The 12,652-nt window shown below is 41.7% G+C and overlaps 1 protein-coding gene across 1 annotated transcript in view; it reads left to right on the plus strand.

Annotated features, from left to right (window-relative positions):
• Positions 1 to 9,604: 9,604 nt before the first annotated feature.
• The window catches only part of LOC139213977 (disks large-associated protein 1-like), a 44,118-nt gene continuing 41,070 nt past the window's right edge, over positions 9,605 to 12,652 (plus strand). The window contains exon 1 of the mRNA XM_070844701.1: positions 9,605 to 11,014. Coding sequence (XP_070700802.1) covers positions 9,605 to 11,014 — 1,410 coding nt within the window. The remainder of the gene's footprint in view (positions 11,015 to 12,652) is intronic.

Raw genomic sequence — 12,652 nt, forward strand, 5'->3', positions numbered from 1 at the left:
ACAATTCTATATTTATGTAGTTAAGTTCCACAGTTATTTCCCACAAAGACAAACTATAATGGGATTATTATTATTTGTAAATGACAAATGAAAGGCAAACAGAAATATGTCCACGTCCAGATATAACATTTTTATTATATATCCAAGCTGAGCTTATGGACAGCTCCCGACTTCCAGTCTGGCTTGTTATTAAACAGGGAAAAAAGTCAAAGAATGTGGCGATGTCTTCTGCCTCTGTGAATGGTGACCTTGAGTTTCCTCTTTGAAGATTTGGAGCGTCAAAGAAGCAAATTTCTTCCATCAGTGCCTCTCTGACAAACTGTTGTGCACACATTTGTAAAAATTGCAAAAAAGCTTTTCTTGTAATCAGAATGTTGTGGCATCGAGTCTAAAAGATCCTGTGAATCTAAATGATTGAAGTTCACAGAAAGGCCCAGAAAATACATGTCGCTGAACATCGCAGGTTTTTAATGTGCTGCACCTATTTTGACAGACCAGCCTCAGAGTTTTCCTCAAGACATCATTAACCCTCTGTAAGTCTTTGCAAGTAGATATTCACACCGAAATGAATGGAGACCAATCGGAAATCAGGTTTATTAATCTATACTAGCTTGTACAGTGTTTGGTTGCTCCATAGAGACATAAGATTCATCTGAGCTACTCTGGCATCAAGTTCACACCAACCAAATTGAAATATTGTCATTTCTACATGTTCACTTTCTACGCACGTTAAAAGTGAAAGCACGAGTATAAATCAGAGTACATGTCCAGAATGTAATCTATCACAGAGAGAGCATTGCCAGCACAAAACGGCTGGTATAAATCCCTCCTCCCCTCGAGTTATCCCCCCGTTGTGCACCATGCTAACTGCTACGTTCCAGAGGACTTTGCACCTACTAAGGACTAGGTGTAAGACTTAAGCTGTAACTTATGGCAACTATGCCTGCTACTATTTTTAGGTGGTGCAACCTTTAAAATGGTAGTTGCACATTAATAATAATAATAATAATAATAATAATACATTTTATTTATAATGCACTTTATATTTGACAGATCTCAAAGTGCTACAATTAAAAACGGGAACATTAAGTCAGACCTGAGTAAGAAATGATGCTCAAACTATCCTATGTTTGAACTTACTATAGCTAGTGCAACAAAGTGCTGCACTCCAAGAAAACAGCCCATTTATTTTGCATGCTATATGTTCTTCTTCGATATAGGCACATTTAGGATTACTAGATGTCAGGAGTAACTCATTCAGGAAATTCCAAAATTTGGTTTGGTAAAAAGTCACTTCTGAATACTTCAAAACACTGAAGTATTTTTGTTTTGGTGCTTAACTGAAGTCATACGTTCCATTGACAAATACCCAGAAGAAAAAGGTAGCACACACAGAGACCCTCAGGACAAAGCTGACTTCAGTGTCACCAATTTATTGTGACCATGTCAACAACATTTCAGCCTTCATCAGAGCATGGAGGAAAATGGAAGTCTGTCATTTTATATACAGGGACTGGCAGGTGATTGGTTTAATGGATCACTTGGTAATTAGCTTCCTACGGTCTTCTTCTCTTTTCTTGGTCATATGGCAATAAACTTGAAATAAAAACAAGTAGATATAGGGAAAACAGCTAAATGATAAATCCCATGACTTAACATTTTATGAATTGTATAAGAGGAAACTTCTTCCAAGTGTTTGGTGAAATACTTGACATCAGCAGTATTGTTGACTGAAGGTTATTCTATTCAGTTTTTCAGATATGACTTTAGGCTTAATTAACTGGAATGAGGGTGTTTAAGAATGGTTGTATGCTTTGTCTGTTATTAATTCAAGGTCATTTCTTTCTTAGAGTCCTCTGAGATGCTAAGAAATGCTAAGGTCCAGAGAGTTAACAGTGTTGTGCTTATATTCAAGTGTACATTTTAGTAAAAAGGCACACGTGTAAGTTCTTCCACTGTGGCATTCCAAAAAGTCAAAACATCATCGAAAAACCTTTGCCACAGTTTTCCACAGTGCTCTGAATGGAGTTGCATTGTGTTGCATTGGAGCTTAGCTCTTTCTCGTGTTCTGGAGCAGCCACCACGCCCATAGCAGTCCCCCCTAGTCTGTAGGTGGTAGCAGTCCTAAAATCTGAAGTAAAAAACCAGGTTAAACATTTCAAGTAACAGCTCATTGGGTAGGTTTTGGGGATCTCTTTAAGAAAGATAATTGGAGACCGAGGTTAAGCCTTCATCGTTCGGGATGCAAGTACGTGAACTCTCTACATACACATATAAAAGTATTGTAAAGTTATCTGGAGTGTAGTTATCAAGACAACTGAGCACATCTTTTGTGTATTTCAAAAGAAGAAGGCCTGGATATTACCAAGTTTTCCAGAAAGAAAAGTCTGCAAACTTCTGTAGAGGCTCAGTAATGGGTCTTAGAGGGCAGCTGTTTGTATCACAGCACTGTATACAGTATTGTGCTGGGGTCCTGAGGAAGTAGAATATACTGTAGAGTATTAGTATATAGCATATATGAGTGAAGAAAGTAAGATGTATATCTATCTACAGTATCTGTAGGCTTTATGACACAACACAAAACAAGTCTGCACCAGGATCAGAGGTCATTTTTAAATAGTCTGTGTAAAGTAGTTTCTATGGTACTGACACACACACACACACACACACACACATACATATACAGTACATGTGTGTAGACAGTGCTAAATGATGTGGAATGCAGGAAGTATAATGAGTATTTTCCATTTTAAATTTCTTTTCAACCATGTCTATTTCACATACTGCTGTGGTTACCATGGTAACATATCCTTTCTCTTTCTGCTCATGTGTAAGGCAAGGAGAGATGGAGAGAGAGGCAAGTGTAAGGGAAAGAAAAGACACACACACACACACACACACACACATATTTTAATGATTTTGTATTCACAATAAAATCATTCTCAGACAGACTGGACATATGGACACTCCAGAAATTGTAGGATAATTTACAGCATACTGGTGTTGATCTGTTCGTCCGCCCACTCATCAAACACTGGGATGCAAGAATTTATCCATGACCAACAATTCAGCTAAAGATGTTCTGTCCAAAACAGCAGGACTCTTCTGGTGACCTGTGACCTTTCCTCTAGTGCTGTCATCAGAACAAAATGTCAGTTATTAGATAAAGAAAATCAGCATCTACAGGGCTGGTCATTAAAGCTCTGAGGGTGTTAATGCTCTCGAGAGCACGAACCTTTTGAAACACTGGGGCCAACTACTGATAAGGCTTTCAGATTTCTTCTTCTTATTCTTATTTAGGTTGTGTCCCCGGATGTACACTGTTTCACATACCCAACAAAACACAACATTTTACCATACAACAAAACAAATACTACAAACCTACAGTATATTACAGCTGGTGTTACAACTGAGTGGCAGTATGTGAAAAGTCAGCGGTAATGACACTGTGAAGGTGGACCTTATGGTCTGTGTTTGTATAGAGCCTTTCTGGTCAGTTCAACCACTCAGAGTGCTTTTCCATCACATCCTCATTCAGCCATTCACACATCATTCATTCAGGAGGAATGTCAGCTGGAGGAGACTGTTCTTTCACACACTGAAGCTTCTTCAGGAGGGAGTTGGTGGTTCAGTGTCTTGCCCACATTTTGACACGCTGACTCATAAGAATATCGAACCAGCGACCTTCTGATTGCTGGACCCACTCTACCTCTGAGCCACAGCTACCAGCTGTGTGGGTCGTCCCTCTAGCAGCCATCTCAGTTACTAATTTCATAAACCTCAGAGTTATTTAGTAACATTTCAGTTTGAGAACCATCCATAACAATTAGCCTAAATGTCGAATTTTATAGTTGATTCTTTTATTGTCATTGATTCTCAGTCATGTGTTATATTATTCATTAGGGACTGCATTAAACATTCAACTTGCCAGCTGTCTGTCACATGTGGTAAAGCACCACAACTGATCCTGTAAGCAGGATATTCATAACAAACCCACCCCATCAAGATCACTACACCAAGAATGGTGGTGTGGACCACTGCAAACAGAAGATTTTGTGACGCCCAGAGTGACAATACATGTGGCATTGTGCCAGTGAACTTGTCAAAACTAGAGCCCTCAGTCTTAGTAGGCTCTGTTTGCATTTGCTTCGCCATCCTTGTTGATGACATCAAAAGTCTGCTATAACAGCAAAACTCTCCCTCCACCAGGGGGGCAAACTGATACACAACACAATGAGACAACATAAGACAAAAGACATCAAGTTAGGGTTTTGGGAAAAGAGTATTAAGCCAGAAGAGAGAGATCAGAAGGGCAGAGAGAAATTCAATATATTATATCAGGGTCTTTTCAGTGGCTTTGCCAGGGGTCCCATTTTGTATTGATTGTCCTCTGCCTGCACAGTGATGTCTGAACAGTGACTGGGAGACAACAGCAGTCCTCTAAGTGTAGTTCATGACTACAGATCAATGTACCTGCAATTAAGCCTCATGCTGCCCAATTACAGCCTGAATCACAGTGAGATATGCTCTGATTGGGGCTCACACACACGTGCGTTTGTTTTTTTTTTTAAGGTTATTGAAACTCCTATTATTGTATTGAGGATGCATTGAACAGTCCGCCATAATAAACAGTATGTTATACACTGATGTACTGAACTATAACAGTATATATGCAGATGGTGTTGAATACAAAAGTTGAAGTCCGTTCTCTGCTAAATTTCTTCTCGGCTTTAGGGTTTGATTTTATGACAGCAGAACTACTGCGTTGTAGCCAACTCTGATTCCACAGCGTCTCACCAGCACGTTAACACACTATCAGTGGGAGACTTTCAAATGGGTGGTAAATTACTTTTAAATGCATGACTATACAATGATCACACCATCAGTGGTAGTTACTGAGTAACCAGGAGTGAGTGATATGGATAAAATCCTCCATTACTATATGTGTACATTATATATTGTGATATGTTGTGAGATTGAAATGAAATAACAGACAAACTGAGGAGGTATTTCACAGATTGACTGACTAACCATGATCCTGAACTGGATTGACTTGACTTCTGTGTAAATCAGTTTGCTAAATTTCTGACGGTTGACCTTATGGTTGTCATGGTAAGAAGCTCCACATCACCCAGCCCCTTTTTTCTTTATACGCAGTCATTAATTTTTGACATAGAAAATGCTGAGCTGGTCAGTGGAGCTAGAAGAAAATATCAAAGCTCTCTGAGTACAAAGTTCACCCAGGAAGATTGTCAGGTCATAATCACTCATTATTGTCACCCTCTCTCACTCAAACTCCCAACTCGTCAGCTAACTGTGGGCATTTATACTTTTGCACTTAACTAAACAAGTTCTCACCCAAACTCTCATGAACCAATGTTTTCTTAGCTGACAAAACCTCTCTGTGTGCTATCAGCATTCATTTTCATTACAGTCAAACTGATGCGACGCTCCTCCAGCCCACGCACCTCCGGTCCTCATCACATCCACTGACTATGGGTCCTTCCATCGTGTCACCAGAAGTCTGCTCCACATCACTCAGTTCTCTTCACCCCTTCATCTCCGCCGCTAGTGTCTAGACTTCATCAGGGGGAATATTCCTAGAAATAATAAAAAAATAATAATATAAATAATAAATGAATACTGTTGGTCGTAATTACCGCCGTTACAACACCCGGCAGCATCCTGCCCCTAGTGTTAAGACCGGTAATTACAGTCGCTATTACACACTCAGTAGTGTCCTGCCTCTAGTGCTCAGGGAAGGGACTTCAGCCTCCACTGTACTCTCGTTCTCTCTAGTCACCTCTCGCGAGCTCGTCCGCCATCACTTACGTGATTACGTCACCACGGCCTCCTCCTCGCCCCCCTTTTCCTTCTCACACACTCACATGCATATATGTTGTGGTAATAGCTGGTTAAGATAGTCAGTGCTCGGATTCATGCCTTTTCACTCACTTTATAAATGTAAGATAGTGATTTTATTAATGAATAATTTTTACTGATATTGATAAGTACACTGATAAGTGTTAAATCTTATTGATGATTACTTTTAATCATTGCCAATAACTAAACTTGCTCCATCCAGCGCCCAACAATACATTCAGAATTTCTGAATTTGATACCAAGGAATATCCCGTGAGTGTCTGACTGTGTGTGCCCCAGTATGGGAGAAAAAGCCCATCAGGTTACATTAAATGAATATCCTGTCTGCCTCTGGTGCTGGTATCCACCCTCAGAGGGTGACTCAAAGGCTTTTTGTTTGCCTGCTTCCATTTAGCCCAAAATAACTTGATCTCAGCCCTATTTTCATTTCTCTTTCCGCCTACACACACAGCATCAACCCAGCCTGCTTGGCACATATGGCTGTTTGAAAAATGCAGCAGGAGGTGGTGGTAAAAGATGGCGGTGATGGTGGTGGTAAGGGGGATGTTTACCTGTCAATCATCTGTTTCTTATCTTTTTTGGATTATCTTGTAGGATTTGTTTCTGGCCGGTCCAAACCTCTGTTTCTAACACAATTTCTCTTTTTTCACCTGTCACCCAAAGCTACAATCCAGTGTCAGCTGTAGAAACAGCTAATGTGCAGTGCAGAGAATGATGTGTTCTTGGACCTTCGGACAGATTTTGATGATAGGAAATAGAGCTGCAAAAAAGGAAGATGGTAATTTGAAAAAATATGAAAATGATGATGTTATTTTGGCTGGGGTCAACGTGAAACATGTATAGGAAATAATTATGAAGATTCTGTATGTTTAACAATTAAAACACAGCCACATTTCTGATCCACATTGTTTCTAATTGTAATAACTTAGTAACCAGAGACTACTTGCCCATAGTAGAAGGAAAAATGACCATCTCCAGCCAGGAGATGGCAGTTAGGCATTTTGAAGGCCAAAACTAAACAGAATAAGAAAAAAAGAAGAAGAAGAAGAAGGAAAAAAAAAGTTCAAGATGAAGAAAACTAAGACAAGAAAGATTTTAGGAGATATTATGTGCTGGACGATAGACACTGTGAGGTTGCCAGGCAGCCAAGCAAGTCAGTTTTCCAACACCGTTTGCATGGCTACAAATTCCAAAACATTTGTGAATGAAAGCCATTACTGCAGTATTAATGCACTTCAACATTATGTTTAAAGTGCACAAGTTGTCAAACCATGTACTGCATTGCAACCTAGTAATATGACTATTTAATATGAATGGTGTATGTGTTAAAGACATTTTTGCAGATATATATCAGTTTATTTTGCTGCACATCATCAGTAATAATAATGGTTTCATTTTGAAAGGAACTCCAACCCACAGTTGACAGACAGTGATATCTGTAAGGTTTATCCTGATGGAACTCCAGAGACAGAGTGGGGGTTCTACTGATTTCATGTGTGTGGCTTAACCCAGCTCACTGGGAGTTACTGTAGCTTGTTAGCAGCCCCTCTACCAGTGGAGCTGTCAGATTGAGTTAAGCAGTTGTGTCATGGGCCAAGTAGGACGGAGGAAAATATTACACATATACACACATACGCATACCTATCCCACAAGTACACACACATCCACGCATGTAGCATACACACTGACACTGTGGCCCTGCATGGCTGTTCATCTGTAATAAAACTGCCTTGCAAGCAGTCTGATTCCTGGGGCCTTTTACCATAGCTGCCTTAGATAGGAAGTCACTGTAATATAAGGTCAGAGAGAGAGAGGGGGCTTCTTCTTCCAGCACTGTTACTTGCACTAATAAGTGCAAGCTGAATGGATGTGTTTGCCCAGTACACTGAGTAGAAATGAAAAAGACAGACCTTGAACTGGAAATCCACTTTAAATTCTTATGATGCCACTACTGCCTGTGTCAACGTTTAGATTTATTGGACTGAAACCAAATCTGTTTCGATGGAACTGCTTCAATTGCCTGTTTCCAATATCCAAATCAGCCACCCACTTTTTCAGTTAGGTCCAGTGATTTAGTGGTGTGGTGTTGCCCAAAGAAACCTTGTTCTTGGTTACCGGCTGAGCCACTCTGGGCCATTGAGTGGCTAAAGTTGATCATGAGTGGCCTTTCAGGTCAGACTTCACCTTTATTCAACTTTGACCACCATGGATGTCCACAATTAACCAATAGAAACACTGATGCCCCACATTCCATATTTGAAAAACGTTATTATTCTGATCTATCATACCCCTTTTAAGCACATTACACTACTACACTGTATTCTACAGCATTGTTACTATCGGCTGTTTAAAGTCTGTGATTGCTCTGTTGAATGGCTCTGTTTCATTGAATGGAAGGGTGATTTTACAGTAACTTACCAAAGTAAGTAACCACTTATCGCTTCTTAACAATTAAGCTAACAAATCCCTTTATGAGTAGGACTAAAATTGAATAACATTTCGCAACAACTTTTTTATGGTTAACAACTGAGAAAAACATGGCCACTGTGAGTGGGACTAATGGTCTGTTACAGGCAACAGCTTGTTCCTTTAGGAACAGAGCCAAGAGAACCAAGAGCTCACATAAACATGCAATGTAGCATAACAAAGTGAAGAAAAACGTATTAAATTGCTTTCAGATGTTGCTATTGTGTGACTTTGCAAACGAAAGCTCAAAAGAATATAGCACATGGAAATTCAAGCCACTCGTCAGCATTTGCCAAACATCAGCTAAGTTCTTAAACAGACCAGGCTGCTGCAAGCCATCTGCATACAGCTGTGTCCATTTCAAAAAGCAGTCTTAGCTTTGACAGTAATTATAACCACTCATCATCATGCATCATGTAACATCATGCAGCACAACAATTTAGTTTTCACTAACAATAAAAGTGGTGAGCTTAGGGTTTAGCACTGATGCATAGCAAACAAATGCTGGGTTAGAAGTTCTTTGAGGAGTTTGCTTGTTCTCCATGTGTCTTTGTGGGTTTGCTCTTCGTGCTCTGATTACCAGGAAGTGTGAAAGTGAGTGTCATTATGTTAGTCTGACAATGTGATAAAACGGCAACCTGTTTAGTGTCCGCCTGCATCTCTCATAAACTGAAATAAATGTTACAGAGATAAGTTCAAAAAATAAATCAAAACTGATTTACTGCTTGAAATACAAACATCTTTGTTCCTCCTCGCTGGTTTTCTTTTTTGGAAGTGCATATGATCTCCCAGTTTTTTTCCAGTTTCCCAAAGCTCCACGCATCTTTTGTGCATTGTGATGATTTTTCATTCTTTGAGAATCATCAAACTCTGAAGGAAAGCAACGGACCAAACCTTGGCCCTATGAACACAGGACCGTGGGGCACATTAAGATGCTGTAATTAAGGTCAAAAGTTTAAAACTGACAGGTCTTAACATCTACAACACTAATATAATTTAATTAAACCCAGAAGGTTCCGTCTTGATACATTCAAGTGAGCCCTATATCATTTTCCATAGTATGCCTTAAGTTTTTGTTGGACTTACACTTGCCTTGCATTAAATATTTATCTTATTATTCCTCTCTGTTCCTGTCTTCCAGAGTCTGCAGGTCTCCTCTCAGGGACAGTCTTCTGCAGCCCCTCTCCGGTCACGGGCCTGCCTGGCATCTCTCATCCATATCATTCCTCTTTCCATCCACCCATCCTTCCCTGTCATGAAAGGCCTGTCCAGTAGTCGGAGTCACCATCACGTGGTCTCCTATGAACCATCATATGATCCACTGGGTCACCATGTGGACCGCAAGCCATATTTGATTAGTCAGAATGACATGCCTGTGCCCATTCCCATGCCACATCCAGCTGAGCTGTCATACTACAATGCTCAGCGTACCTCGTACCCTTCTGACAGCAACAGCATCGTCCCTTATGGAACCTTCCCAAGGAGGTGCCACTCCACCTCCTCATCTCACCATCCTGAGGTAAAGGATGAGTGTATGGCCATGGTACCATATGTAGGAGGAGGAGGGGGAGGAGGAGGTGGAGGAGGCTATGGAGGTAAAACGCCCATCCGGGTACCAGCAAACTTTGCGGACCCGTTTGAGCGTCAGCCGTCATTTTCCAGGGATGGCTACCATACACTGCAGTACAAACGAGGAGTGCTCGCCCACAGTGGGGGGATGGGGGCAAACAACAACAACAATGACAGCCCAGGGAGAATTCGCCACCTGGTCCACTCAGTCCAGAAACTCTTCACCAAGTCACATTCATTGGAGGGGCCACACCACATACAGTCCACCAAGGGGGCCAATAATGGGAGTGTTAATGGTGGTGGTGGTGGTGGTGGAGGAGGTGGTGGTGGTTCAAGGGCCAGCCCAGAAGGTGAAACTCCACCAGTGGGAGTACGCCACCGGAAGCGCAGCAAGAGCCGTGAGCGCTGTCGATCAGCGGAGCCCAAGCATCGAAGCCACCACCATCACCACCACCAGCTCCACGGCTCAGCATCTGCTCCAGGCTCCGGATATTGGAGCTCAGATGACAATCTGGAACGGGAGCTGTGTCTCTACCACCCTCACCACCACCAACCTCCACCCTCACCCTCACCCTCCATTTCCCCCTCGCCCATTGCCATGACAATGGGCCGGTACCCTGGCAACAACCCCGACAAGTTCCCCCAGACTCCCCTCCCCAGTCTCTCCTCCTCACAGTCCCAGCAGTACTTCATGATGGACCCTTACGGCACACTCAGCGAACACACACACACCCATGCACACCATGGCCACCCACACCACCACTCTGCACTCAAAGCATCCCGGAGCAACAACGATGTGAAGTTTGCAGCATCGTCGGCATGTGTGCCAATTAGTGGTAGCAGCAATAACAGCGGTGGCGGTATCGGTGGAGGAAGTGGCCCCTTGCTGCCACTGGGTCTTGTGGACGGGCCCCTTGTGAAGAAAGGGGCATGGTCATCGAGCCTAACGGTGAGCAGGGCCCGAGAGGTCTACACCAACAACAGCAGCCACAACCAGCTACGAGCCAGCGCAGGATCCGGTAACCTAAACCTAGATAGAGCTCTAGTCAAATCTAAGGGCAGTCAGCAGCAGGAGCGCTCTTGCCATTTCTTACAGGTAAATACCTTCTCCCCGACTCCCATCCAAAACCAGTCGATTCACCTTTCCTCCCTCTGTTGCCTCCCTTTTCTCCACAACTTACTTTCCACACCAATGTTTCCTCTAATCCAGTGGTGTCCAGTCCTGTGGCACTTCGGGTTTTCAGTCACATCAGACACTAAATTTTCTCAGTTTCAGTAAGAGAAGGGCAGACAAATTAGTGGAATTCATTCCTGAAGTGGACAGGTGGCCATTTTCAAGTTTTGGAGAATTTAGGTACAGGTTGTAGGGCATGCACAGCTGCTGTCCTGGCACATTCAATTATTATTTTGAGGTCATGAAGTAGTAACGTAGCAGGAGTGACCTCCAAGGTTATCCCGGTGCCAAAATCATTTCAAGGCACTAGAATTTAGGTTCTTTAAAGATTCCCAGAGTGCCCTGTAAAATACAGCGAGAATCCTTGCCCTCTATTGCCAATGGAAGATTTCCATGGTTAGTACTTAAACTACTTGCTAGTGTTAGTAATAACTAATAACTAATAACTAATAACTGCCTGCTGAATGAATAATATAGTGTACACAGTAGTCACACTGTCACTCCCATATTTGTGGATTCACACACGCAAACAGGCCATGACAACGTCTCTGTATAAGAAGGGGCTCTTGGAGATGTAGTGACATCCCCTCCATTAAGTGAGGAGAGTGAGCACAGATGTTCACAGTTAAATTGCATTTTGGGAATTTTCTAGACAGCTGAACACCCAGAGTACTGTAACAATTCAGGCACTGATTCACTCTGGGAATGCTCAAAAGCTCTTAATTTAGGGATAATGCCCATCAAGTTATGCTAAGAGCTAAAAGCTGAAGGCACTAAATACACCAACAAGACGCCTTGGGCAAACAAACCAGAATAAGAACATTGTTGTTTTTTGTCTCGTTTAAAGGTTTATATAGTTGGCTTGTAGCGAGCTGTATACATGGAGTAAAGCAGAATAACAATGAATCGTAATTCATTTGTATTTCTGTAAGACAGATGTTATGACACAGTTGTGGACCTTCCTGTTCCTGGGAAAAGGATAAGCCTGACTAAGACTGTCTTACTTAAAATAGGTTTGCAGGGGTTGCTATGGTTAAGGCTGCCTATGGCATGTCGCATGTATTTCATGCTTTTCTACATCAGCAATTTTAGCAAATGCAGCTTTGCATGACAACCCTGACAGGGATCAGTGGCTCTGCATCCCAGTTTGTTAGAAAAGACCCTGAACCCTGACCCAGGGCAGACAACCAAAGTCCCTGTAGTGCTTTAGTGTTTGTTTGGAATGACAACTGGATGGAAAGCCATGACTGAATATCACTGGTTAAAGCTGGGGACACACTAGAGCACTAGGCAATATGTCTTTTGGCATGTGTCAGTTTCAGACATCAAGTTCGAGCCATTCTGATAATGTAACATATATGTACATATAATAATATATTTATAATAATATATTCATAGCATCTGTTTAAAATATTTAATCTATTTTGATCATTTCATTTAAAGAGTAACCAAACCCAAAACTGTGTGGCGTCTATATATTGAACTGAACCTCCTCTGCTGGCTCATCTTATGTTACAATAGGATATTATTATAAACACATAATAAAACACAAATACTAAA

The sequence above is a fragment of the Pempheris klunzingeri genome, chromosome 15 (genome assembly GCF_042242105.1).
Source record: "Pempheris klunzingeri isolate RE-2024b chromosome 15, fPemKlu1.hap1, whole genome shotgun sequence".
In the NCBI taxonomy this organism is placed as follows: domain Eukaryota; kingdom Metazoa; phylum Chordata; class Actinopteri; order Acropomatiformes; family Pempheridae; genus Pempheris; species Pempheris klunzingeri.